This window comes from Elephas maximus, chromosome 2, assembly GCF_024166365.1.
Source record: "Elephas maximus indicus isolate mEleMax1 chromosome 2, mEleMax1 primary haplotype, whole genome shotgun sequence".
Taxonomy (NCBI): Eukaryota; Metazoa; Chordata; class Mammalia; order Proboscidea; family Elephantidae; genus Elephas; species Elephas maximus.
The window spans coordinates 231,496,644-231,519,173 of record NC_064820.1 but is presented as its reverse complement, the minus strand read 5'-3'; the positions used below and the strand labels follow the sequence as shown (position 1 = coordinate 231,519,173).

Genomic DNA, 22,530 nt, shown 5'->3' with positions numbered 1-22,530 from the left:
TACGAGAGGAGGGAGGGAGGGAGGGTGGGAAAGGGGTATTCACTAAATAGACAGTAGATAAGAACTACTTTAGGTGAAGGGAAAGACAACATGCAATACAGGAGAGGTCAACAAAACTGGACTAAACCAAAAGCACAGAAGTTTCCTGAATAAACTGAATGCTTCGAAGGCCAGCATAGCAGAGGTGGGAGCTTGGGGACCACAGTTTCAGGGGACATCTAAGTCAACTGGCAGAATAAAATCTATTAAGAAAACATTCTGCATCCCACCTTGGAGACTGGCGTCTGGGGTCTTAAACGCTAGCAAGCGGCCATCTAAGATGCACCAATTGGTCTCAACCCACCTGGATCAAAGGAGAATAAAGAACACCAAGGTCACACGATAACTATGAGCCCAAGAGACAGAAAGGGCCACATAAACCAGAGACTACATCAGCCTGAGACCAGAAGAACTAGATGGTGCCTGGCTACAACCCATGACTGCCCTGACAGGGAACACAACAGAGAACCCCTGAGGGAGCGGGAGAGCAGTTGGATGCAGACCCCAAATTCTCATAAAAAGACCAGACTTAATGGTCTGACTGAGACTAGAAGGACCCCAGTGGTCAGGGCCCCCAGACCTTCTGTTGGCCCAGGACGGGACCCATTTCCGAAGCCAACTCTTCAAACAGGGATTGGACTGGACAATGGGTTGGAAAGGGATGCTGATGAGGAGTGTGCTTCTTGGATCAGGTGGACACCTGAGACTATGTTGGCATCTCCTGCCCGGAGGGGAGATGAGAGGGTGGAGGGGATTAGAAGCTGGCAAAATGGACACGAAAAGAGAGAGTGGAGGGAGGGTGCGGGCTGTCTCATTAGGGGGAGAGCAACTGGGAGTATGTAGCAAGGTACATATAAGTTTCTGTGTGAGTGACTGACTTGATTTGTAAACTTTTACTTAAAGCACAATAAAAATTTCTTTAAAAATTACTCTTAGAAACTAGTAAGTGAATTCAGCAAAGTTGCAGAATACAAGACAAAAGGAACTAACTATGGTTACATTCGGCAATTTTGGTGAATATAGTAATTATGTTGAGTAAAAGAAGACAATCTCAAAAGTCTCCATGCCATATGATTCCATTTATGTGGCTTTCTCAAAAAAAAAAAAAAAGTACAGTGACGGAGAACAGATGAGTCGTCACCAGGGGGTTACAAGCAGGTGGAGGGGTGACTACAGACAGACAGTAGGCAGGCAGGTGGTGGGCTGTGGGGCTGTTCTGTATCCTGACTGTGGTGGTTACAAGAATCTATGCGTACGCTAGAGTTCATACAAGTGTACACCAAAAAAAGGGTCCATTTTACTATATGATAATTAAGAAATAAAACTAAAGACCAAAACACCCGGCCCAGCCTGTGGCCACAGCAGCTGCTCCATTCAGGGCCCAGAGCTCTAGCGGCACAGGCCTCAGGCAGATCCAGCCCAGCTCAGGGAGCAATCCTGGGAAAGGCAAAATCACAGACCTAGGAATTTGTCCCTCAGAAATAACCAGATATTCACAAGACAGATAGATATTATCAATGGAAAACTGAAAACAACCTAAATGGCCAATGACAGCAGATATGTAAAATCAAGATGGTGCTTATACCCCCAGGTAGCACATCTGTCCTCAATGCCAGGGAAAGGTCACCACGTCACACAGGAACTGCGCTGTCCAGCATGGCAGCCACTAGACAAGCACGGCAACTGACATTCTAATTAATGACAATGAAATAAAATCAAGGCTTTAGCTCCTCAGTGGTACCAACCGCATCTCACAGGCTCAACAGCCACATGCATTGCTGCCACCATAGTGGACAGCTCAGAAAGAGAAGTTGATTATTGTCACAGAGAACTCTGCTTGGATGGCACTGACTTATCAAGAAGCAACTCAAGGACAAAGTAGCATAAAGTCTGATGGCCGGCAGTGCAGGGTGCAGGCGGAGAAGCAGGACCACCAATTCCACTTTCTGACTGACGTCCTAGAGAAGCTGTCTCCCAGCAAATACACAAACCGGTGACAACGCAATGTGCTAATCATCAGAGGTATATGCAAGATAGAAAAGCAAGCCTTTTTCTACTTGATGGGTAAAAAGGATGAAATCCACATTTTAAACCTGAGAGTAATAAAACTCAATCTTTTCTTAATTGATTAAAAAACAGCCCATTACCTCGTGTTGCTCAAGTTGAAGCTTAAGTTGGTCAAGGTGTTCTTTCCTTTCCTTCTCAGCTGTCTCTTCTAAAAACGTACTGGACGGGCTAAGAAAGAAAACATGAGTTAAGCACTTTGCGTACCTCACTTTTCCATTCTGAACTCCACTCTGCCCCAAAGTGAGATGCAGAGAAACTGGAGTCTCGGTCACATGGGTCAGAGACTCAGACCCCATTTAATTTCATCTTTGCTTCAAGTCCCAAATAAAGAAAATCATTTCTACATAAACATAAAATCAAAGGCTATTGGTGGTCTCAAATGGCATGAGATCACACACACACACAAAAAGAGATCTGAATTCAGTTCAAAGTTCCCATATTTCAAACACATATTTAAGATGAAAAATCATTTCATTTACCTGATTTCTGCATATTCCAGAAAAGAATCTTCCTTCACCTCCTGCAGCCGTTGCTGTAGCAAGGTGAGATCTTCCTGGTAGTTTTTTTCCGCATCCCTTAATTTCTTTTCAAAATAAATCCTCAACTGCTCCAGATCGGCCTCGTGTTCGGTTTTCTCTCTCTGCTGCCGTTGCTCAAAGTCTCGCTTCAGCTGTTCTAATTCTTCCAGGCGAGACACTGGAGCCAGGAGTTGCTGGTCTAACTCTTCAATGGGATGAAAGCATGTCATCATCTCAACACAAAACACTTGTGAAAAATCAGCAGCTATTTCAGGCCCTAAGGAGACCCGGCAGTGCAATAGTTAAGCACTTGGCTGCTAACCAGAAAGTTGGTAGTTCAAACCCAGCCACCCAGCGGCTCTGTGGAAGACCTAGTGATCTGCTCCCATAAAGATTACAGCAAGAAGACCCTCTGAAGCAGTTCCACCCTGTCACTTATGTTCACTATGAGTTGGAGTCAACTTGATAGCACCCAGCGACAACTCAGGTCCTGGAATATGGTGGGCAGAATTCCAAAAACAGCCCCGGGGGTTCTACACCCAAGTCCTGGGACCTGTGAGTGCAATGAGGGCCCCTCATAAATCAGCTGCATGATGTAGCCTGTGAGTGACGTGGGCCATGGCACCGCAGCCTTAAAACAGGAGAGAGCCGGGTGGGCTCAACCCCATGTATAGGAGCCCTGTAGGAGCAGAGTGTCTCCTCCAGCTGGTAGCAAGATGGGGATGCAGGGAGATTCAAGGCATCAGCAGCTGACAGCGACCTCCAGCCAACAGTCCTCAAAGACATGGGGCCTCAGTCCCAGCCCACAGAACTGAATTTGGCCAACAGCCTGAATGAGACTGGAAGCAGATTCTAGGATAGGCTGGAGGCAAGGACTTAGCCGGCTGACATCGTGATTTCACCCTGAGACCACAGTGCAGACCCCTGCCACACCATCTCAGGCTTCTGACCCACAGGTCTGTGAGCTAGCAAAGGGGTCTTGTTTTAAGCCACTAAGTTTAAGACGAATATAGACCAGGGGACAGCTTGTCACTCAACATGACTATTTTGATCAGTAGGGTGCTGCCAGCTGGTTTACAACAATTAATTGCTAGTATAGCATAATACTATTCAGCTATACACATTCCCTCCCTAATGGACTCAGCTTTGCTCTTCCCTGAAGCATGTTGGGGATGAATTCGGGAGGGACTCAGGCTAAGGTACAAGGCCGGGAGTGGCGTGACTGGGCCAGTGGCCAAGGCCGAAGAATGCCTTAGCAACAAGAAGGAAAACATCTGGGCCTGGACATGAAGTCCCTGGGAACACTGACTGCCCAAGGACGTGGGAGAAAGCGACGAGCCTTGGTCCCAGCTGGAATGGTATACAAGCTTGAGTCCCTTGCTGGGTGGTTGCGGAAAATGCTCCAGTTGGCCGCCACTGGAGAGCAGCTGCTTGCCCGTGTAAGTAAGTTTCCCTGAATAAACATATGAATCTGCAAAGGGCTATGCATCAGTCCTTTGGATTATCTGCCAGGACACACAGCGAGGGTCTTTCCTTGCTGGGGCTGTCCCCCGACAGCTAGCTTTCAAATAACTTGGACTTAACTGGCTGGTCACCCAGAGATTTCAAATCTAAGTTCCCACAAATGTTCTCAAACACAAGGATGAAGCTCCCAGCAGGGTCCACAGTACTCAGACAACATGTGGACAGTATCCCCTAGGTCATCTCAGCCTCTGCTGACAACCTACTGCTCTCCCCGCCCACCGCCCCCGTTTGTGGTCTATCCCAGCTTCTACCCTCATAGCATTCCTGTGACAGACAGCCACAGGGTAAGACACCAACAGGAGCTGCTATCGCAGGGCAGGGTGCAGCCAAGGTGGACAGACACATGACTGGCAGAGGCTGCCTCACCTCTCGCCCTGCCTCCTGACGCTGCTCTTGTTCCAAATAGCCCTTGCCCAGTAAGCCTACTGGTGAGGTTTAGACGCTCTGCCTGTCTGAAGCTCCCCATCTCATGGTCCAGGACCTGAGCCACACCTAGCTGTGCCCGACCTGATGCAATCTGTGTTTCTTTCCCTTCATGCCACCTGCCACCCACCATGTCCTGAGGCTGCACAGACACCACCATGATGTGGAGCAGGGCAAGACTGAGGTCCTCAAAGGAGCTCCACAGTGAGGGGGAGGGCAATCCCACAATAGTAAAATTCCAATTTGGTGTCTCAACAATTAGAAAGACACAACCGCCACTCTTGAGGATCTGAACTGTCAAAATAAAACTCCTCACCCTGCCCTCCCTGCCTGCTGGCTCTCAGAGAATCGAGCTGGGACCATAGGCGCTTGATCTCCTCTTGTGACTGAGCCTTCAACTCTTCGTACGATGCCTGAAGATGCTCTAACTGTTAAAACAGAAAAGCCTCATTAGGTGAAATGCCTGGGAAGCAGTGACATAGTATTTGTGCTTGTCTCCCTGGTGAATAGCTCGGCACCCTCATATAACAGCCATGGAAATGAACACACGTGGAATAAAGGTTCAGATCTTAAACCCACGGTTTCAACCATCAACAACAGCAACAAGAACCACTCAAGCATCAGGATTTGAGACAGCAGAACCTCCAAGACACAGAGTCAAGAGAAGGCTGGGGTTCGGGTGCCCTGACGCCCTTGACTATTCCAAGCAGCAAAGCTCTTTAAAAAATAACAATTTGGGGTTGGTTTGTTTGTTTAAAGTGAAACTTACAGTCAAGAGAGTCTAGAAAACATGACCAGCTGAGCTGCATGCTGCGGCTCCTGCACCCACACACACACACGCACACCCACAGTCCGAATCTCTGCCGGCACCACCACCCTCATGGGCTCTGGAGACCATCACCTGAATGCCTGTGAGTCTGGCCCACCCTATGTAAACACAAGTGTGACTGTGCAGAGGCAACATGGTCACACAGGCTCGTAAGTCTTCCTGGCTCACAGGCACACCCCTTGTGTGGGCGTGCCCCATGTCTGCCCCTGGAGTGAGCGCACCCCGTGTCTGCCCCTGGAGTGAGCTGTCTGCCCCTGGAGTGAGCGTGGCCGGTGTCTGCCCCTGCAGTGAGTGTGTGAGCGTGCTTTGTCTGCCCCTGGAGTGTGTGAGCATGCCCCATGTCTGCTCCTGGAGTGAGCACGCCCCATGTCTGCCCCTGCAGTTATTAGCGTGCCCCGTTGTCTGCCCCTGCAGTGAGTGTGTGAGCGTGCCGTGTCTGCCCCTGGAGTGTGTGAGCATGCCCCACGTCTGCCCCTGCAGTGAGCGTGCCCCGTTGTCTGCCCCTGCAGTGAGCGCGCCCCATGTCTGCCCCTGAAGTGAGTGTGTGAGCGTGCCGTGTCTGCCCCTGGAGTGAGCATGCCCCATTGTCTGCCCCTGCAGTGAGCACATCCCATGTGTCTGCCCCTGGTGAGTGTGCCCTGTGGCACCCTCTCACTACAGCAGAGCCCAGAAGCACGAGAGGCTGCGTAGCCACAAGCCTGGAGCTTGTACCAGACCCTCACCCATGACCACCTGCAAATGTTCGCTCTTCCGAGGGATCCTACCCAAGCGGATCTGAGTCACTGTCAAATTACCCGTTTCCTTCACAGCACCCACTGGAATTCACTAGAGAACATATATTTGAAAACTGTCCGAGTGAGTCCAGGGCAGCACATGATTTAACAGCACAAATCCCAAATGTCTGCCAACAGGAAAATGAACAGCAGAGCACCAGAGCTGGGAGAAGGGAGACCCCTGCATCCATCGCTCAGTCCCTCCTGGGTTCCAACCACACGCGTCTTTTCAAGTCTGAGCTTCTACCATACCGCTGAATCCAGCCCAGACTCTTTTTTCTTTTCGATTTCTTGGACTGAATGCCTGGGTCCTTGTTTGACTCGTGGGTTTGGTAACAAAAATACCTAAGGTCTCTAAGTGCAGATCTGGGCGCATTGCATGGTTCTATTTTAATATCTAGTATTTTCACTAGAAAAGCATTCTGAATACAAGGCAGCAGAAATATCTCTGGTCAACTTCTCTTAAGAATTCCTTGTTTCCTGAACTCTGGTCAGAGATCAGGGCCTTACAGTACAACGTTTGGAATTTTGGGAAACATCTCCTGGGTGCTTGCAAAGGACATCATTCTCTGAACGCCAGTGTGAATGTCATCGCTGAATCAGCACATAGGCTGGCTGCTGGCATCTGTGTCCTTGAATGCTCATCTCCCAGGTCTGCCAGGGGCTGGGGGTGTCATTACACTCAGGACCGAAGTACTAGTACTATCTAGTAACAGACGGTGAAATGGCCCAGTTCCAAAATCTTTTCAAACCTCCCTAATAAACCAAATAATTAAACGTGAGTTAAGCTTTGGCTACCTCGAGCTGTTTTTCTTTTTCCTTTTCTGTGCATTTCAGCTCCAAATCTTCTAAGTGCTGGCAATGCTGAGACTGTAACTCCTCCCGTAAGTGCTGGAGGGCTGCCTCGTGCTGAGTCTCCAGGTCCTTGAGGGCACCTAGAGAGCAGTAGAGATCCGACGGCGATCAGGTTATGGCAGTGTTTCCTCCGTAACTATCATCTTCATTAGCATACTACAGCTAGTCGTCAGTGTACTACAGCTAGTCGTCAGTGTACTACAGCTAGTCATCAGTGTACTACAGCTAGTCGTCAGTGTACTACAGCTAGTCGTTAGTATACTGCAACTAGCAATGCCGACAAAGGTTCCGTCCTAAACACTTTCTCAGGACTTCCTCCTCTTTCAAGCCCCTCCCTGCCTCCCGGCCTTCCCTCAGGCTCCCTGTCCTTAGCATGCCCCCTGTCATCCTCCAGGGGTACGGGTACCAGGTAAGATGCAACACCCATAATGTAGAGTCAGCGATCGCAACATCGTATTTTCGGGTATGAATCTAACAACTGAATACGCAAAGAACACCTCTGAAACAAAGGTTTCAGGGCCTTGCAAGGACTGTGTCCAGAGACCCTGGTAGATGAGGGGTAGCCCCCACTTCCAGCTCTGCCCTTGCCCCCACCTGCCCCCACCCCGCCACCCAGTGTCATGTACAGACAGTCATCAGATATTTGAAAACCCACGACACAAGGCATGCTCCATCACAAACTGGTGGCTTCCTGACATCCATCCCAGTATCATGCAGCCCCTCTCAACCTGCTCATTTGAATCAGATGCTCACATTCAGCCTGATTTTTGGCTTGAAAAATCTTCTCCAACTCAGCTTTCTGCTCTGCCAGTTCCCTCTTAAACTGGTTCTGTAAATTCTCCAATTCTGACTGGTGCTTTTCAGATAATTCTTTGCGTAGATTTTCTAAGCATAATTCTCTCTCCGACTCCCAGTCTCGCTTCAGGGTCTAATTTAAACAAGAAAAAGGAAGATTACAGTCAAGGGTGGATTACCTGCAGTAAAGAAACTCACACTGCACAGGCACCCACCCCGCCCCCAGACTAATGTTACTTTGGAGATGGTCCCACGGTCTAGTTAATTCCTACTGACTACAAGTAGCCAAGACAGAAGCTACTACAAAGCAGATGCCGAAGAAAGGGCAAACTGCAGATGGACTCTTCTAGAAGCATAACGGTCTCTGAAGACAAACACGGGCTGCACAGCAGATCCAGGACTCTTGACCCAGCCAGCACAGTCCTGGGGCCCTGCACACACTAAGACCCAAGAGAGGGGCCTACAAGCAGGCTGATGGGCAGAGCTGATGCATCCCGCGCTTCCTGCCTGCTGAGAGGCCAGGACGGCCTGGTAAGCAGGATCCTCTGCAGCTGGTGCCCACAGTTGCCCACAGCCTTCCACCAGAGTACACAGCACCGATGTAGGCACCACCACCTGAATCCCCTATAAAGCAGCTTTGGGGGAGGGATGGGGACACTGAGAAACATCTGCAGAAACACGCTCGTTCTCCTGCACCAAGACCCAGGACTCCTCCCCCATCTCCTTACAAAGGGAGGGGGCTACGGGAGAAGGCCCATCATGAGGATGCTGCAGACGGCATCGCCAGCCGAGGCCCTGTAGTGGACACCGTGTCACTGACACCGACACACCCTGAGTACCTGACACTGTCTCTGTCCCATCATCCAGCACTAGCTGGGCTCACACGGGGCTCAGTCCACCAGATGGATCTGCCCTCATCATTGTCCTTCTCCCCCAGCCCTGCACCCCGACACTGCTGCCCACTCGGCTTCCCTAGGGCACTTCCAATGCCCCGGCACATGTGGCCTGTTCAACAGTTCAGTCCGTCTCCACCTCCAGCGAGCGTCACGGCACAGTGCAAGGTCTGCAGGGACTGGTGGGCAAGAGTCAGGGACAGGACGGGCACCTTCAGCCTCCGTGAGAAGTCAACGTCACACAGGGAAAAAGCTCTTCTGACAAATACAAACTGTATAAATAAGAGAAAGCTTGGCCTCCAAGGAAAAGGTGATGCATTTTCCATCAGCGCATCCTGTCAAAGCTCTCACTGGATATTAGTTGAGGGTTTTTTAGGGAGTGGTGACTCGGCGGGCTGGAGAGAGGAGGAAGAATATACATAGAATTACATTTCCTGATCAATCATAAAAAAAAAAAAATAGCATACCTCAATTATCTGGACGTTTTTCTCCACTTCTGATTCTAGCTTCTCCTTCAGCTCAGCTGCAATGAAAACACAGAAGTGGCTCAGAGTCGGCAGTGTCCAGCCGCCTCACACCCGGTCCCCGGAGATAGGCCCCACCATCTGCTGGCTGCTCACAGGGCAGCATCGCTGATGAGGCAGACCACAGCAATTCCTAGCTTCTAAACAACACACTGTGTGCAGGCCAGAACAGAGAAGGAGAGTCCAGTCACGTAGGTCTGCCTGACGAGCAGGCAGGGTTGGCTCCTGACTCCTAGGTCACGGGTACCCTGGCCACAGGAGACTCAGGGCCTCCTTCTGTCTGGTACTGACTCTGGACCAGACTCCACGCCAGGGACTGCAGTTGGGACAGGTGAAGGTAATTCTAGAACCCAACAGCTCCTCACCCAAGAGGGAGGAGGTACAAGAAGACTGGCACAAGCGCACCGTGGCACCACGGAGCCCCACAGAGTGTGGTATCATGCAGGGGGTGCAGGCAGGGGTGGGCGTAGACCAGAGGGCCAGGATGTGCACCTGGAGGGATCTAGTCAGCAGGTATAAAGCCAGGTGGCACAGGAAAGGATGGAGGGGAGCTGAGGGGGTGCCTGGGGAAGCAGAGGATGGAGCAGGAAAGAGGCAGCGCCCCCTACAGGGAGAGTCCTGCATGGCCCCTGCTCGTACCCCAAAGAACAAGATGGACTAGTCCGCCCTCCAGAGACCCCAGGCCCCAGGGCTCACACAGGGCAGCTGGTGAAGCCCATGCCCTTCTACAGTTCCTGCACAGCATGCCCAGTACAGAAGGGGCACACAGTTCTACAGTCCCTGCACAGCACGCCCAGTACAGAAGGGGCACACGGTTCTGCAGTCCCTGCACAGCACGCCCAGTACAGAAGGGGCACACGGTTCTGCAGTCCCTGCACAGCACGCCCAGTACAGAAGGGGCACACGGTTCTGCAGTCCCTGCACAGCACGCCCAGTACAGAAGGGGCACACGGTTCTGCAGTCCCTGCACAGCACGCCCAGTACAGAAGGGGCACACGGTTCTGCAGTCCCTGCACAGCACGCCCAGTACAGAAGGGGCACACGGTTCTGCAGTCCCTGCACAGCACGCCCAGTACAGAAGGGGCACACGGTTCTGCAGTCCCTGCACAGCACGCCCAGTACAGAAGGGGCACACGATAAAGCCTGTTTTCTATTTTCTTTAAAAACAGGAGGAAAATGAAAACATATACACATTTGCTTGCATCCACAGCATAAGCAGCAGGGGGCATCGCAAGAGGCAAAGAAAAGCAGTCACTTCTGGGTGAGAGGAGCCTGGGGTGGGGCCGGAGTGGCACTGCAGCTTGTCAGCCTCCCCCAGTAGGTGCGTGGCTTCTGCTGTGAGACAAAAGCTGAACAGAGAAGCAGAGAAGCCGGCCTAACACCCTGCAGGGGCACGGGGCGACAGCCAGCCGGCACAGGGTCCTTCTCAGGGCGAGGAAGATGTTCTGAATTAGGCTGTGGAGACGGATGCCCAACCCCGTGAATACACTCAACTGCACACTTCAAAGGGCTGAACAGCATGGCGGCCCCACTCTGCCCGGTGCCCCAGGTGCAAGGAACAGTGTGGCACAGGCTGGGTAAGGCTGAACCGCAGACACAGTCTTATCAAAAAATGTGAACAGAGACAATTCCAGCACCGGAGCCAATCAGCTTCCAAGGGCAAGATTTCGAACATCAATACAGGACCACTGGAGGCCTCGGCAGAAAGCAGGCACACAGCAGAATGGACAAAGCATGCCTGCACCCGCTGCACCGGAAGCAAATGCACACACACGCTGACAGGCTCGCGTGACCCATGCACAGGGACACGTAGAGTGCCAGGGCAGCCCACAGGCAGCTCCCACAGCACAGGGGCCGCAACCCCTGCGTGGAGGGGGATCTGGAACAGAAATCTGTCGGTGAACCCTTTATGTGGGAGGATCCAAGGGAAGTAATCACCTGCTTCCCAAAACGACAAACAGCAATCTGTACTTCAGAAAACATGCACACAGACTTTCCCGAGACATCGCCGAGAAATCCGTCCAGCCAAAGGTGTGTCCTACCTGCCTCCTGCCCGCACTGGAGCGCCAGCACCTCCCTCTCGCGTTCATGCTGCTCCCGGATGCGCGCCAACTCGCTCTGCTGCCGGCTCTGCGCCAGGGCCAGCTCCTGGGCGCGCAGCCCATTGAGCATCTCACGCAGCTCCGTCAGCGCTGCCTCCTTCTCCTTCTGCAGGTTGGCCTGCGTGAGCTCCAGCTGTGCCGTGTGCATGTTGCTCAGGCTCAGGCGCAGTGCTTCCAGCTCGAGGGCGTGCACTGACTAGGAGGTGAGACCTACGGTGAGGCCAGTGACCACGCAGACACACCCCCATAGGCGGAGCCTGGTCTGGGGCAGGGTGAGGCCAGTGACCACGCAGACACACCCCCATAGGCGGAGCCTGGTCTGGGGCAGGGGACGCAGTGTGCCTCTTTCGTAACATTCTGTGCCACCCCCTACCACAACTCCATGGCACCCACTTTATGACAAATCCCTCCTACCTGGTAGCCTCCCAATCCCCAAAACCCTACCACGTCCTGAGAGGAGGGACCCTGTCCGATGTGAGGGACGGAACACTGTCTGTGAACAGGAGCTACAGCGTGTCTTCAGGCCTTGCCAGGGGGACAGTCTGAGTGGCAGACACTGTGTCACCTGGGTCTGGAGCTGCATCTGCTGCATCTCCGCCTCATGGGCCGCAGCCACCTGCTGGAGCTCAGCCCGCAGCCATGCAGTTTCATCCTCGTTCTGACGCGTCGGGGCGGCAACCTCCAGCTCATGCCCTTGCTCACACGCCTGGGAAGGAAAGCAAAGGGCATGGCCCAGATGGCTCACGTGGGGAAATACAACTACAAACTAACTATGGAAAAATACTCAACAGGATTAAGAGGAAGGTTGCAAACCCTACTTCCACCCCTCAGGGGGTGTGTAGTACTGGGCAGCCACTCACCTCCCCAAGCTGGTTAGCTCATCAGTGAAAGGGTGAAAGTAATAGTTACATGAGAGAAATGTGTGTAAAATGCCTGAGAAAGGTGGGTACTGATAAAAGCTACACAAACCTGAAGGTGCAAATTTTAAAGATCATTTCACAGACACTAAATCAGCAAAAGCAGACAATAATATCATTGATCTCAATGTTACGGAGATTATGATGAAACAAATGTAACCAAAAGCCAATGACAAACAAAAAATGTGTTTTTTAATTTGTACACATTAAGGTTCACTCTTTGTGCAGTGAAGTTCTATGGATTTCCAGAAATGCATGATGTCACGTATCTACCATTATAATATCATACAGAACAGCTTCACCGTCCCAAAAAATCCCCTACCTTTACCCACCCCCCAAGCCCCTGGTAACCACTGATCGTTGTATTGCCTCTATAATTTTGTCTTTTCCAGAAAATCATACAGCTGGACTCATTCCATACGCAGCCCTTGCAGACTAGCTTCTCTCACTCAGCAGCGTGCGCTGTTCTTCACCTGTCCTGGCACTGCCTGGCTGTTCGTTCCCTTTTATCCCTGAGCAGGTAGTTTGCATTGCTTGGATGTGCTACATTTGTTTATCCATTCATCTACTGAAGGACACGTTGGTGGCTTCCAGTTTTCAGCAATTACGAATAAAGCCGTTATAAACACCGGCTTGCAGGTTTTTATGTGGACGCGTTTTCAAATCAGTTGGAGAAATCCCTAGGAGTGTGATTGCTGGGTCATCTGGTAAGAGTGTTTAGCGCTGTAAGAATCTGCCAGTTGACAAATGAGAGCTCCTGTCGCTCCACATCCTTGCCAGCATTTGCTGTTGTCAGTGTTTTGGATTTTAGCCATTCTAACAGGTGTATTCTGTTGTGACCCATTAGGTTTCCACGTTTCACGTGTTTGGTGAAGTAGAGGGCCAATGAAACGAGGGAAGCTCTCAATGAGATGGCTTCACACAATAGCCACAACACTGGGCTCAAACACACCAATGAGCACACAGATGGTGCTGGACCAGCAGCCGTGCAGCAGGACCAGGCATCGTTTCACTCTGTTACAAGACAGGTCGCCAGGAGCTGGAGCCAACCCCGCGGCAGCGATCAACAACGACAAATGATGTGGCGCACCTTTGCACGTGCTTACTTGCCATCTGTGTATCTTCTCTGGTGAGACGTCCATTCAGATGTTTTGCCCATGTTTCAGTAGGTTGTTTCCTTATTACTGAGTTTTAAGATTTCCTTATAGAGACAAATTCTTTATCAGATTTGTGCTTTGCCAATATTTTCCCCAGTCTGTGGCTTTTTTTTTTTTCATGGCTTATGTTTTTATTCTCTTATCAGTGTCTTTCACAAAACGAAAGTTTTTAATCTTGATGAAGTCCAACTTATCAAATTTTTTTCTTTTATAAATCATGCTCTTGGTGTCATATCTAAAAACTAATCACCAAACCCAAAGCCACACAGATTTTCTCCTACATTTTATTCTAAAAGTTTGAGTTCTGCATTTTACATTTGACTATGATCTACTTTTAGTTACTTTTTGTGCAAGTTCTAAGGTTTGTGTCTAGGTTCTCACTAATAACTTTTTAACTTAAGAATTTAACTAAAAACATTATATTTACTCATTCTTAACATAAAGATAGACTGTGCATAAACAGATACACAGTAGATTTGTGGTATTAAAATGTAACCGCTTCATCTAAAACAATAAAATATTCAAAAAATACAAAAACAAAAACAAACTCAATACCGTGAGAAATGATATGTATTGAAAATATACCTGTCTCATGGAATCCACATTTTCTGGAGCCATGGAGGCTGGATGAACCCCTGAAACCATCGCCAAAGTGTTCTTAAAACCAAAAAATACCCTATCTTAACTAGTAAAGAATGTCTGCCCTGAGCATTGGGCTCTTTAAAGATTTAGCTGTATGGGATCAAACTGACAACAGCAACTAGAAAGATTAGATAAGAAAATTAGGGAGCAGTAAGTTTATGTTAGTGAGGAAGAACAACTCAGAAAAGGAGGGTGAGAATGGCTGCACAACTTCAAAGATATAATCGACGTCACTGCACCGTACATGTAGAAACTGTTGAATTGGTGTATGTTCTGCTATGCATATTCTCAACAACAAAAGTAAACTAAATTATGAAAGAAATACATCTGATTAGAAATCACCCTGCTGACATTGCACATCCCAGAATCCTTACAAGCATGGAAAAACCACTTACCCACCAACACAGATGGGGGCACAGTTAAAGCAACGGGCACAAAATATGTACAGATGTTAATAGTTACTGAGTTTGGATGCTGAAAAAAAGAAGGTCATTCATTTCTTGCTATACCTTTCTGTATGATCCAAGTTCTTTAATAAATGTTTAATTTTTATCATAGAAATTTGAAAAGATTTTTAAAAATTTTATGATGGGGGCATTAGGACAGAAATGTCAAAAGAGGTTCTGTCTTAAGTTTACTAGTACTGCCATAACAAAGCAGCACAAAGTGGGTGGCTTTAAAGAACAGAAAATCATTTTCTCACAGTTCTAGAGGCTGAAAGTCTAACTCAGAGTCTCAGCTGTGACGGTTCCTTCTGGGGCCCTCTCTCCTAGTTTCCCACAGCCGCTGGTAATCCTGGTGTTCCTTTGCTGTTTGTAGAGGCATCGGCCTCCATCATCACGTGCTGTCTCCTGTGTGCACGTGAGTGTGCATGTGTGTGTGCGCACGTCTACTCCCCTCTACGACACCAGTCAGGAGGGATTAGGTTTAGGACCCACCGTACCGTGAAACGCACTGATCTTCATAACAAAAGAAAGACCTCAATATCCCAACAGGGCACATTCACAGGTACAGGGCCTGGGGTTTCAACATATACTTTGGGGGGATACAGCTCAATATATAACCGGTTCCCGGGGGAACGGGGTGATAATGAAAAAAATGTTGGGAAGCACTGGGTTAGTCAGAGTTCTAGACATGCCACCAAAAGCACACCGCATGAGAGAACAAACTGATAAACTGGACTTCATTAAAATTAAAATTTTCTGCTCTTTGAAAGATACTGTTATAAGAATAAAAACAAGCCACAGACTAGAAGAAAATATGTACAAAGCTATACCTGATAAACAACTTATATTCAGAATACATAAAGAACTCTCAAAATTCAATAGGAAAATAAACAATCCGTTTTAAAATGGTGGAAAGATTTGAACAGACACTTCACCAAAGACATAAGAACGGCAAATAAGCACATGGAAAGAATTAACATCATTAGTCATTAAAAACCAAAACCAAACCTGCTGCCATAGAGTCAACTATAACCCAGGACGGAGTTGAACAAAAAGACGGAGTAAAACTGCCCCACAGGGTTTCCAAGGAGTGGCTGGTGGATTCGAACTACTGACCTTTTGGTTAGCAGCCAAGCTCTTAACCACTGTGCCACCAGGGCTCCCATTAGTCACTGGGAAAAGACAAATTAAAACCATAATGAAATACCATTACCCACCTATGAGAATGGCTAAAATTGAAAAGACTGACCATGCCAAGTGTTGGCAGAAGTTGGAGGAACTAAGACTTGCATACAATGCTGGTGGAAATACAAAACGATAGCCACTTTGGAAAACAATCTGGCAGTTCCTTAAGGAGTTAAACCTAGAGAACCATAGGATCAAGCTATTCCTAGGTATTTACCCAAGAGAAATGACACCATCCATCAGGTTGTCAAAAATTAAAAAATGTAACAGGCCATGTGCTGGCAAGGCTGTGGCGACACAGGCAATCTCATACACTGCTGACGGAAATGCCCTTACGGAGGATAATTTGGCAATGTAAAACAACACTACGTACACCTTTATCTTTTGGCCACTTCCAGGAATTTCCCCTGAAAATTCACTTCTAACAATACAAAATATATGTGCACAAGGATATTTACTGCAGTATTGCTTATAAAGCAAACTGTTGAAACGACCTAAATGCTCATGCACAGGACAGTGGTTGAGTAAGCCATGGTACATCCACTCAGGAGGGCACTACGCAGCTACAAGAAACGAATGAGGAAGATCCCTATGAACTGACATGGAGTAATTTCAAGGTGTACTACTAAGGAAAAAAAGCCAAGTACAAAAATTATCCGTAGTATGCTGCCTTTCATACAGAGAGGATATAAGAAAATATACATGTATTGCAGCAACAAAATAAATATTGATGATGGATTAAAACCCATAAAGTAACTGAATAAATAAGTAAATTGAGGAAAAGGGACAGCTCTTCCTTACCTTAGAATACCAATGATTATATGTAGATGGAATGAGGCAAACAGAATGTGTGATGCAGTGAATATGGCCTTTCTAGCTACGGTCTTTTAATTCCCACAAAATGATTAGGTGGGACTATGCATGCAGGGTGTTTGTGGCCCTCCAAGGGGACTGGACAGCTTTGCTAACACAAATAAGGTTCATGGAATCCTTGCAACGGTAGGACCATGCAAATAAGGTACACGGAACCCTTGCAGGGGACTGCTCAGTTTTGCCAACCCACTAGGCTTAAAGGGAGCCAAACCCAGAAGCTGGGGCAGGGGGATTTCACTACCATCAAGAAGAAGAGCCAGGAGCAGAGAGCATCCTTTGGACCCAGTGTTCCTCCTCTGAAAACCTCCTAGACCCAGAAGATGGAGAGAGTTGTAACACTGAAGACACTGGAGATAGTGCAAGATGGCAAGAAGTGGCAGCAAGCACAATAGAGTCCAGCAGCAGAGAAATGGTGGCAGCAGAACCAGGAGACCAGTGCAAGACGGCACGGTGGGCTTCCCGGCCCATGGAGCAAGGCGGCTACAGTGGGCAGGCCAACCCATGGAGTGAGACAGCTGAGTGCCTTCAGGCAGGAGGCTTCCTGGTGGAGTGGCATGCCTCCAGGCACTTTTCTGTGGAGCTAAAGAGTTTTGTAACACTTGCCCGAGCAAGTGGGGCCTGAGCAGGGGGGCTGGAGCTAAGAGCAAGAGCCCAGGCTCAAGCAGGGCCCAGCAGAAGAGGCCTGACTGTGGGCGCGGCTGGGAACAAGCTGTCCTGATTGAAGAACTGCATCCTGAGTTTTTCTTGTTACCTCCAAATTGATACTGATCCTGAAATTATAACCTGTTACTTCCCTAATAAACCCCATAATCATGAGTATGGTCTGTGAGTTCTGTGTGGCTATCGCAATGAATTACTGAACCCAGCAGAGAAGCAGAGAGTGCTGTAGGATAGATGGCTGGTGTCAGAATTGGTAAAACGGCTGGTGAGAGGAGCTGTGTCCGACCTCCATCTCACGGGGATCAGCTTTGGGCTGACGCTGATCTTGATTCTCCTCCCCTCTTGTGAAGCTGGACGAGGCAGTCTGACCACCCACCATGTTGAGAGAAAGTACCACGAGAAACAGGATATTTGCAGAATGTGAAAGTATCTCCCCACAACATACTTAATAACTACAAATGGAAAACAGTAACTTCACTACCAGGAGACAAAGAAGTAAGGCAGCACCTTAACTACCTGGTCAGTTAGCACAGCCAGTAAGGAGCCATCAAACACAACACCTGGGGCTCCCGACTGGCCACAACCACAGAGCACACCACCCCTTCTGCAGTGTTCTTGCCAAAATCGCACACGAGAAGACATCAAACAGACCCAAGCTGGTGGGCATTCTACAGAATAACTTTTCAACAGAGTACCAAAGGGCCCTGACCAGCTGTTCCCCAGGAATGTGGAAGCACTGCGGCAAATCTTCCAAGGTTTCAGAAGAAGTCTGAAGTCCAGGTTTGTAGATAGGACATCATTGATTTTATGTGCTGGTAATAATTCAATTTTCTTTAGTAAGGCAGGTCAGACACACCATGACCTTGACCCGAATTCTGTTCTCGGCCACCACTTTTCCTGCTCCATCTAGCAAACACCTGCCTGTTCACCCTGCTGCACCCCTCACTGAAGCCCGAGGACAGCCCCACCGAGAGCAGACCTGGATGCACCAGGAGGCCGCACAGGCCCAAGCCCTCGGTCCCCACGCCCACTCACCAAGCTCCTACCACCCCTGGCCATGAGGAGCGCCCGCAGCTCTCAAGGCCTCGAGCAGCAGCCAGCTGTGGCACCTCCTCGGCAACGCACCATTCCCACAGCAGCAGACATCCTGGCCCTTCCCATCCCGTGTTCATTAAGAAGGAAAAGGACAACAGACAGACTGCAAGTCAGTGGACCTGCAATACATACGTGAATACACAACTACTCACGAGGAATTTACACATGTAAAACTCTGATTACCAGGACAAGTGTCCATACTGAAACCTGCCTTCAGACAGTCCAATCCAAAAATGCTGAAAATCACATAATAAAGATAAAACATTAGGAGCAAAACCATAAAAATGTACTTACCTTTTGCGAACTAAAATAAAACTCTTTCCCCACTTTTGAAAGGTAAAAACAGACTAGAGACCACTTCCAGGAAATTATGCTAGGGATAACCAGAAGGTAAGCGAAACGGTAAAACACAGCGCTGCCTGCATTTACCTGAGCCACAAGTGCCCCTTCTATCTTTTCAGGAGTGTCACTGCTCAATGTTCCTTTCCCAGCCTCCCTTTCTCTGAGGAGACCGCCGTCTCCAGCGGCTACCGGACTCTCCTCCGGGACAGGCGCATCGACAGTCGAGCCCTTCCTCTTCGCCGTCTTTTTCTTCGAATGCGTACCGTCACCTTTTGCTTTTCTCTGTTGGAAGTGAGCAAGCTGCGCAAAAACGTAGACAAGTAGTAAAGGCAAAGATAGGTGAGAAAAAAGCAGCAGCACCACAGAGTCAAGAGACTCGTGGGCAACATGAGGCTCTGGGGCTGGGTCTGTCCACTCGGCCACACCCAGCCAGACTCACGTCAACCAGAAGAACACCTTCCCACAAGCACTGCCTTCATCGATATCTAGAACGCTGGGATTCAAGTTTAGAATTATACCCAAAGAGTCTACTAATGAGAACCGGTAATTATGCCTCAACACAGACAAAGGAAAGCAATACGCTGGTTGGCAGAATACCTTTGCTAGCCTTTGGCAGTTTACAGAAATATAAAATTTAAAAATGCATCTATTAAAAAGACTGATAATATAATCAAGGCATACTTAAGGTTTAAAGTTACATCAAAGGTTAGTCTCTCCTGTTTTTGCCCCCATTTTTCCCCAGTTGAGGAAACACGTAGCCTAGCCAAAACTTCCTAGCCATAGATTCCGAGACAAGGCACAGAAATAGCAAAAAATTAATTAAGCCAGGTCAATCTAACATTCTTTATGGAATCAGATGCTCTATTTTTCACGACACAGCTCAACAAAGCACAAGGGACCTCCCAGAATGTCGCCCATCGGAAGGCGCAACCCAGCTCAGTTTTGAGTCCCATTAACACTTATTCAAGAGGATAAGATCTAACATCGGCCCTTTCCTCCAAATGACAGCTGCGGCCATAAAAGCAAATGCATTTCACGAGAACAGTGACAGTGACAGTGACAGAAGTGCAGGATTTCACGGACACAGGGAAACTGCATAAGACCATTTAGGTGAGAATGATCAAGGGCAGACTGACTTCAGAACCAGCCTATTTTCATTGATTTTCCTGCCCTCCCTTCAAACCTCACCTCTGCAACAGGTACACTCGAGCGGTTTCTGCTGCACAGTCCTTATTAGGGCCTGGGGTAGCCCAGAAAGAGGCAGCTTATTTCTTCCTGAATGGGTGCTAATCTCCCATCCCCACTATGAATGCTTCAGGAGGCACTATTACATACACTGACTAAACACCTGCCAGCTTGGGGAACAGACACACATTAAGTGCCAGGCTCATGTCCAACTCCTGGCCCTCTTGTTTGCCAGACACACACACAGAGAGAAGGGAGAAAAAAGGTGCCACAGCAGCCTCCCTTTCACAGGCAGCAGACAGGGCCGCCCTGCCCTTGCCTGTCACACTGTTCTCAGATACTGCGCCATCACCTCCCACACCAGCTCCTGTGCATTCCAGGTGGATTCCTCAGGGGAAGGAATGTGCCCTAAGCACCTCCTGTTAGATGGTCCACATGAAATCACCAGCATCTGACAGTGTTTGACCTCAAACGCACAGCAGTGTATGGATCTGCCAGGGCTCAGCTGTGTGGTGAGAGGCCCTGCTCATTCCCTGACGGGGTGTGGCAGGCTCACATCTGCAGTGCCCACGCTGTCCTCTCCACCTCTAGAGCCTGGGTCACCTACTCCACATTTCTTAATCCCTACAATATGCCCCCAAAACAGTGAGCACCCAAGCAGCCTTTAAGTAAAAGCTGGCACAGAAGGAGGTGATAAAGCACCAGAGCTGGGTGATGTATCAGCCACCCTGCCCTGAGGCCTCTGGAACCCAGGAGTCTTGCTCTGAGTATCTGGAGCTTCTCAAGGAACCCCAACATGGAGGGGGGCGGGGAGCATGGGGAAGGAGGAGCACTTCCCTGGGGAAGTCACTGGCCTTTCTGCTCCTCCACCTTCCCCTACCCAAGGAGTTCCACCTGGGCCCCAGGTAGCTCCCAGGCCAGATCAGGAGAGGGGCTCCTGGAATGTTAACACAGAGGAGAGTGATTCCCCAGGGAGCAAAACAAATCACGCATTCCTGGAACATCCTGTTGTTGCCTGCCCTTGAGTCTATTCCATTCAATTTCGACTCAAAGCGACTCTGTATGACAGAGTAGAACTGTCCCATAGAGTTTCCGAGGCTATAATCTTTAAGAGAGTATATCGCCAGGTCTTTTCTCCCGCGGAGCCACTGGTGAGCCACTGGTGGGTTGGAACCACCCACCTTCGGTTATCAGCCCAGCGCTTAACCACTGAGCTCCTTGGAACGCCAGAGAGGCACATTTTTCATATTAAAATAAACTGTAGAATTTCGAGGGAAATGGAAATCTGAGTGTAGTAGGTTTGTATGGAGGAGCCGAGCCCCCTGCAGGCTGAGGTACCTCCCGCGGGATGCCCTCTCAGACCAGTTGGGCTCCACCCCATCAGGGCCGCAGCGGAGTTACAGCCCCGTTGTCCCAGCACCAAGAAGCCTCTAGCAGCTCCTGGGCTCTGGGGAGGTGGAGCCCAAGGAAGTGGCTGCGCAAGTGGCGTGGAATAATGAGCGCGAGCCGTGGTCATACAGCGTCCTTGACCCCTGCAGTCTTTCTGCTTTCCTGTCTGGGTGCGGGGCTGTTAGGCAGGGCGGCTGCCGCGCTCCTGTGCCACCGAATTCCTTAGGGCACTCTTGCGAGCCGGCCTGACACCCCGCTGCGCCCTCCGAAAAGGCGGCCAGGGCAGGACCCACGCGATCCCGTTTCCAGGGAGACGCGGAGAGGCGGGGCGAGCACCCGCGCGGCGGCGGGAGGAAGGTGACTCCACAGACCGGAGGATGCAGCCCAGAGCCCCTCCTCTCTCCTGGAAACTAGCTTCCCCCGCTCCTTCGTGCCGAACCGAGAGCCCCCTCCCCAACTTCGAAGACCAATTCCGCCTCCCCTTCCCCAGCCCTGGGTCGTGCGCGCCAGTGTAGGCGCAGCCCCACCGCGGCCCGGCGTCCCCCGCGCTGCCCTCTTCGCGAGCCGCCGCGCGTCCCAGCCGCTGATTGGCTGCGGCCGCGGCAGGGGCGGGCCGGGACAGAGGGCGGTGGATTCAAGATGGCGGCGGCCGGGAGGCGGCTGCCAGCTTAGCCGGCAGAAAAGGCAAGACCTCGGCGACGGGCCCGATAAGCGGTGCCCGCTCCTACCAGGGGGCAGTGGCGGGCACCGGGGCCTGCTCCTAGGACTCCACGCCAGGGCAGCGGGAGGGGAAGGAGAACACCGCCGTTTACCTTTGCTCTCCCGGCCTCCACCTTTCTCCGCCGCTGCTCCTGCTCATCTTCTTCCATCTCCCTGCGGGGCTCCTCGCAGTCCGCCCGGGAGGTGCCGGGCCGACGCGGCGCCGCGGCCACTCTATTTACACTCCCTCCCCCTTGCCTGCGCTCGCCCTCCCCCCACGACAACTGTCACGCAGCCGTGGGCCCGCCCCGCCCCCGGGCGCGCGCCCCGGCGCCGCGGGCTTCCGACGCCAATCAGGTGGCTGCGTTCCCACTCTGGCGCACGCGCGCTACCCCCCGCCCCTGGCAGGGGCGGTGCAGCCTAGGCGGAGCTCCGCCGCGGTCGCCTGCTCACCGGCCTCCGATTGGCGCTGTGGCGCTCCGCCTCCCTCGGCGTAGAACCAATGAGTGGAACGCGAAGGCCGCGGAACTCTCTGCGGTTGGTCGAATTTAAAAGACCCTGGCTATCGCGAAGGCTGGGCGCTGGGGGCCGGGCCGGC

General features: G+C 50.4%; 1 protein-coding gene across 7 annotated transcripts in view; it reads right to left on the bottom strand.

The window, feature by feature from the left end:
* PCNT (pericentrin) overlaps positions 1–22,226 on the bottom strand; it is a 145,949-nt gene extending 123,723 nt beyond the window's left edge. For 6 of the 7 annotated variants that reach the window (XM_049875076.1, XM_049875074.1, XM_049875081.1 and 3 more), the window contains exons 1-10: positions 22,046–22,226; positions 18,747–18,959; positions 11,908–12,048; positions 11,283–11,538; positions 9,184–9,239; positions 7,782–7,956; positions 6,972–7,108; positions 4,888–4,999; positions 2,586–2,829; positions 2,187–2,274 (exon numbers count right to left, since the gene is read on the bottom strand). In XM_049875076.1, the coding sequence (XP_049731033.1) occupies positions 2,187–2,274; positions 2,586–2,829; positions 4,888–4,999; positions 6,972–7,108; positions 7,782–7,956; positions 9,184–9,239; positions 11,283–11,538; positions 11,908–12,048; positions 18,747–18,959; positions 22,046–22,102 (1,479 nt within the window). In that variant the 5' untranslated portion in view covers positions 22,103–22,226. The remainder of the gene's footprint in view (positions 1–2,186; positions 2,275–2,585; positions 2,830–4,887; positions 5,000–6,971; positions 7,109–7,781; positions 7,957–9,183; positions 9,240–11,282; positions 11,539–11,907; positions 12,049–18,746; positions 18,960–22,045) is intronic. The other variant, XM_049875080.1, reaches the window with a different exon arrangement.
* Between the last annotated feature and the right edge of the window lie 304 nt (positions 22,227–22,530).